Genomic DNA, 5,378 nt, shown 5'->3' on the forward strand with positions numbered 1-5,378 from the left:
GCAATACTCCAAGTGCGGCCGCACCAGAGTTTTGTACAGCTGCAACATGACCTCATGGCTCCGAAACTCAATCCCTCTACCAATAAAACCTAACATACTGTACGCCTTCTTAACAACGCTATCGACCTGGGTGGCAACTTTCAGTGATCTATGCACATGGACACCGAGATCTTTCTGCGCATCCACACTACCAAGAATCTTACCATTAGCCCAGTACTCTGTATTCCTGTTACTCCTTCCAAAGTGAATCACCTCACACTTTTCCGCTTTAAACTCCATTTGCCACCTCTCAGCCCAGCTCTGCAGCTTATCTATGTCCCTATGTCCCTCTGTAACCTACTGCAGCTTATCTATGTCCCTCTGTAACAACAGTCACTGATCTACTCTCCTTGATCATCTTCATCATCGCCTAGAAAAATTCAATCAAGTTAGTAAGACATGACCTACCCTGCACAAAGCCATGCTAACTGTGCCTAATTAGACCATGCTTTTCCAAATGTGCGTAAATTCTATCCCGAAGAACTCTCTCCAATAGCTTCCCAACGACTGATGTGAGACTCACCGGTCTACAGTTTCCTGGATTATCCTTACTTCCCTTCTTGAACAGAGGAACATTAACTTCTCGCCATTCCTCCGGGACCTCTCCAGTGGCTAGCGAGGATACAAAGATCTTTGCCAAGGGCCCAGCAATCTCCTCTCTTGCATCTCAATAATCTCGGGTAGATACCATCAGGCCCTGGGGACTTATCCACCTTAATGCTCTTCAAGAGACCCAACACCATTTCTTTCTGGATTTCAAAATCCCCTAGCATATTAGCATGCTCCACACAAATCTCACGATCCGCCTTGTCCTTTTCTTGGGTGAATAATAATTTCAGGAAAACAATGTGTAAAATTCACTCTGGTCTGACTAATACTTTATTACTAGGGCTCAGGTTGCAGTGGTACCATTGCTAAAAGAGTGAGGTGCCATGAGTGAGAAGTATTCAAACTAGATTTATACCTGACAAAATAGGAATGAGTTACTCTAAAACTCTGCTATTGTGCTTAAATTCAATAACATTTGAAACATTAATTCTATGCACATGTAATATGCTGAAATAATAATTTACCTAATTGACAAAAATAAGTTTCATTTCTTGAAGTTTGAATGTTCAATAATTTGACTTTTGTTTATGTTCACTTTGTTTTATTTTACAGAGAAACTTGCCGATCTCCTGTCAGTCCAGAGTTTTGCCCTCTCGTACAGTCAATTATAAGCCCGTCCAGAACATTACTAATGGAAGGACACGCCCAGCTCAAGACTGGTCTCCAAACCCAAGACCGACATTTCTTCCTGTTCAATGACGTTTTCGTAATTGCAAAATCAAAGTAAGAAAAGAGGGGATTTGTTCTTTGAAAATGTTTCAAGACTGCAAGCTTTTGGGTTTGGAAATGCAGACCCTATTCGGGTTGCTTCAAAAAAATGTACAAGAACACAGGAGGTTAATAAATCTCAAGTGATTCCTATTTCCTATAAAGTGAAAGTAGCTAGTGCCACACTATACCATTCAAATGAGGAAGATCTGAGTGCCCAAGTAACCAATCACACTGAGTCAGTACCACAACTGGCTTCTAGCTAAGGAGAGGTAAAACAACCCAAGCTTCTTGCTCCAGATTACTATCATTTGAACCCCACTGGAAAATGCAGTTATGTTGATTTGGGTGAGCACAAGATTGTGATCAGCAATAATTCCCTAATTGGTTGAACAAACTTATCATTTAGGTTGGAGTTGATATTGAGCATTCCCAAAGCAAATCCCTCCCAACTGTGTACAACTACTGCCAATTCTGATATGTTTGTCCTGCCAATAGAACAGGAAATACCCCAGGGAGGTGATGTTTGGGACATATCTATAGGTATTTATACAATGAGTATAAATATGTCAGGCTATTACTTGACTAGTCTGTGGGATAGCTCACCAAATTTTTGGCACAAGACCCCAGATGTTTGTAAGGATGGCTTTCTAGGGTTGGGCTCACCAATGTCATTCTAGTACCCAGCTCAATGTCTGGTGGTTGTCCAGTTTTATTCTTTATTTCTAGTGTAAAAGTTTTAAAGTTCAAAATGTTTGGTACAATTGATTGGCTCGCTTAGTCATTTCAGAGGACAGTTGAGTCAGTCATAAAACTGTAGGTCTGGGATCACCATGCAGGGCTTTGAATTATGAGTCCAGTGTGTCACCACTATCCTATTCGGGGCTTAGTTAGCTCAATTGGTTGGATGGCTGAGTCACGATGCCAATAACATGAGTTCAGTTCCCACACTGGCTAAGGTTATCATGAAGGATTCTTTCTCTCTCAACTTTTCTTCCCATGTCTGAGGCATAGTGATTTTCAGATTGGTGGTGGTTTAATCATTGCTCTCTGTCGCTGTCTCGCCCTGATGAGAGAACTGCTCTACGGTCCACTAGGACTATGGTGACTTCACCTTTACTATACCACTACAGCACTGCCTACTCTTGACACCTTTTACTGCATTTGATTTCTTCTGCTCAAAATTCATGATTGGATGAGCACAAGTTTAGTTCATGTAAATGTTGGGAATAACGAAAACTGTCTTAGGACCCTGCCAAAATATCCATTTCCTAGACACTGAACCATTTGTCACAGGCCCAAATGGTGTTAATATTTGACCTTAAGCTTCTGACTAAGATCGCCTACTTGCACCTCTGTAATATTGATTGTCTCCAGTACAACCTCATCTGGTCTGTTCAAACTCTCATTCATTTGTCCTCATGTATTTCTTATAGTACTGTATTTGTTCTGCCTCTTTTGGACAGACCAGGCCTGGGCAGTTTTCCACATTGTCAATTGGACACCAATTTATAGCTTTACTGGGACAGCTTGCCTGTTAATTCCGGAGCACAAACCTATAGCACCACAATCGGGATGGTATTCACCTCCTTAGACTTTTTGTATCCAGTGAGTTCAGCTTAATCATGTAATGTGATTTAATTAAGTTGGCCTGTGATAGCGAGCTCTGTTGGATGATGAGATGCATCATTCACAGCTACTTCTGATTGAAGACAGTTGAAAAGGAAGTTAACATAATCATCCAACCTAATATTTCCTTTCTTAGTTTAATACCCCTTCTGTGATGCACCTTGGGATAATTTACTGCATTGAAAGATGCTGTGTAAATGCAACTTGTTCTTGTTGTGAACGAAACATTTAAATTGTGCATATCAGTATTCCCAAGCAAAGGGACATCAGATGATCTGTTCTGGTGGTGCTTGGTTAAGCAAGGAATGAATTCTGAGAAAACTATTGTTCAATAGCAACAAAGGATGCAGGAACCACTCATCTGATGAGTTCGTATCTATGGAGAGAAAGAGTGCATTAATGTTTCTGATGCAAACGTTCATTAGAACTGGGGAAAAAAATTAAGATGAATAGCGTTTTAAAAGCAAGTGGTAGAATGACTTAGTCTCTCTCACTCTCTCACACACAGACACACGTGCACAGAAAGAGAGACAGACACATGTGCACAGAGAGAGAGACACCACTCAATGTAAAGTACTAAAAGGACAGCTAAAGTGATAGCATGAATTAATTTGAGGTAGTATGACAAAACAAGGGTAAAATTTCTGAAGGACACGAAGCATGTGATAAGCTGAAGCAATGGAGAATAAAACCAGTTTGGAATGGAAACAAGAGCTGGAAAACCAGTCGAGAGAAATGGAGGAGGCCTAAGTAAGACTGCTACTAAATACATGTAGGCAACGTTGCATCAAATCATACCAGATATGCTACCAAATGTAATTAAACTGATCACAATATTTTTAAGGTTGATTTTGTAAATTATTGAATTTGCTATACATCACTTCAAAGTTGCAAAAGTTTAGTCAAGAAAGTCATGACAGAATACTAAAGAAAAATTATGATGTTGGTTTACATAAGAAATTAAATGTAGTGGCACAATCACAACCGTATTGCTTTATTTGCTCCCCAATTCCTTTCCTCAACTCATGAAACTGAGTAATCATTTTTAAAGAGAGGCATGACTATTCTGACGATGAGCCTTTGGACTTGAAATGTTAACTGAGCCTCTTCACAAGTGCTGCCAGACCTGCTGAGTTTTTCCAGCATTTTCTATTTTCATATCAGATTTCCAGCCTCTGATTTATTTTGTTTTATTATATTTTTATGGTTGCTGGGAGGATGAAATAGAAACAGAAAATGCCAGAATCACTCAGCAAATCTGGCAGCAGTTGTAGAGAGAGGCATAGAGTTAACATTTTGTGTCAATAACTTTTGATTTAGAAATCTAGAAAGTGTTGATTTTTGACTGACTTAACCTTGTTGGACTATGATCCTGTTTGTGGTAGCAACTCATTTTGTTATCATACTTGAGTGACAGCCCTTAAATGGCCAAACACTGGATGCCAACTCACCTTTCAACAACTGGGTCAACAGAACGTAGTCCTGACATTCCCTTCTCTTCCAGTGGGATTGTTGAATCAATCCCGATACCTTAGCCTTTGGTACTGATTCCAACATTGCCCTGACAAATAGCAGCCAGCTTAACACAAAATTGAGATCAAACCATCAGTGTTAAACAAAGTGTTTCTAGCGATTTCACAAAAGCAATTGGGAACATAAAAGGAAACTATTATGGAAAGGACATAATTGGCACATTTACCTGAAATGTGTTAAAATGTATCTTTCTTTAAGTAGTAATATTTCTTGAGTTAATAATAAACATCAAGAACTGGAAATCTGAAACAAAAACAGAAATAGTTGGAGAAACATTAGTAGGTCTAGCAGAATGTTTTGAGAGAAAAACGGTTAACATTTTGAGTTCAGTGATCCTTCATCAGATCCAAGCGCTATTTTAAGCATTTTAGGTAAGACCGTAAGACATAGGCGCAGAATTAGATCAGTTGGCCCATTGAGTCTGCTCCATAATTTGATCATGGCTGATATGTTTGTCAACCCCATTCTCCTGCCTTCTCCCTGTAACCCTTGATCTCACTAATCAAGAATATGTATATCATTGTCTAAAATAGGCTCAATGATTTGACATCCACAGCCTTCTGCAGCAAACAGTCGCACAGATTAACCACTCTGTCCCTAAAGAAACTCCTACTTATCTCCGTTCTAAAGGATCATCCCTTCACTCTGAGACTGTGCCCTCAGGTCCTAGTCTCTCCTACTAGTGGAAGCATCTTTTGCATTTCCACACTGTCTAGGCATCTCAGTGTTCTGTAAGTTTCAAGATTCTGGTCCCAGCACGATTCAAGTGGAGCCCATCCCATCAGGCAACTCCCTTCTTCCGCAGTACAGTGCCAATGTCCCAAGAATTCATACCCATTTCTCCCACACCAGTCTTCGAA

General features: G+C 40.0%; 1 protein-coding gene across 1 annotated transcript in view; it reads left to right on the plus strand.

Moving 5' to 3' along the window:
* The window catches only part of LOC109922528 (rho GTPase-activating protein 20-like), an 89,504-nt gene that overhangs the window by 31,900 nt on the left and 52,226 nt on the right, over positions 1–5,378 (plus strand). Inside the window, 1 exon segment of the mRNA XM_048598461.1 lies at positions 1,201–1,371. Coding sequence (XP_048454418.1) covers positions 1,201–1,371 — 171 coding nt within the window.

The sequence above is a fragment of the Rhincodon typus genome, chromosome 6 (genome assembly GCF_021869965.1).
Source record: "Rhincodon typus isolate 14 chromosome 6, sRhiTyp1.1, whole genome shotgun sequence".
NCBI lineage: Eukaryota > Metazoa > Chordata > Chondrichthyes > Orectolobiformes > Rhincodontidae > Rhincodon > Rhincodon typus.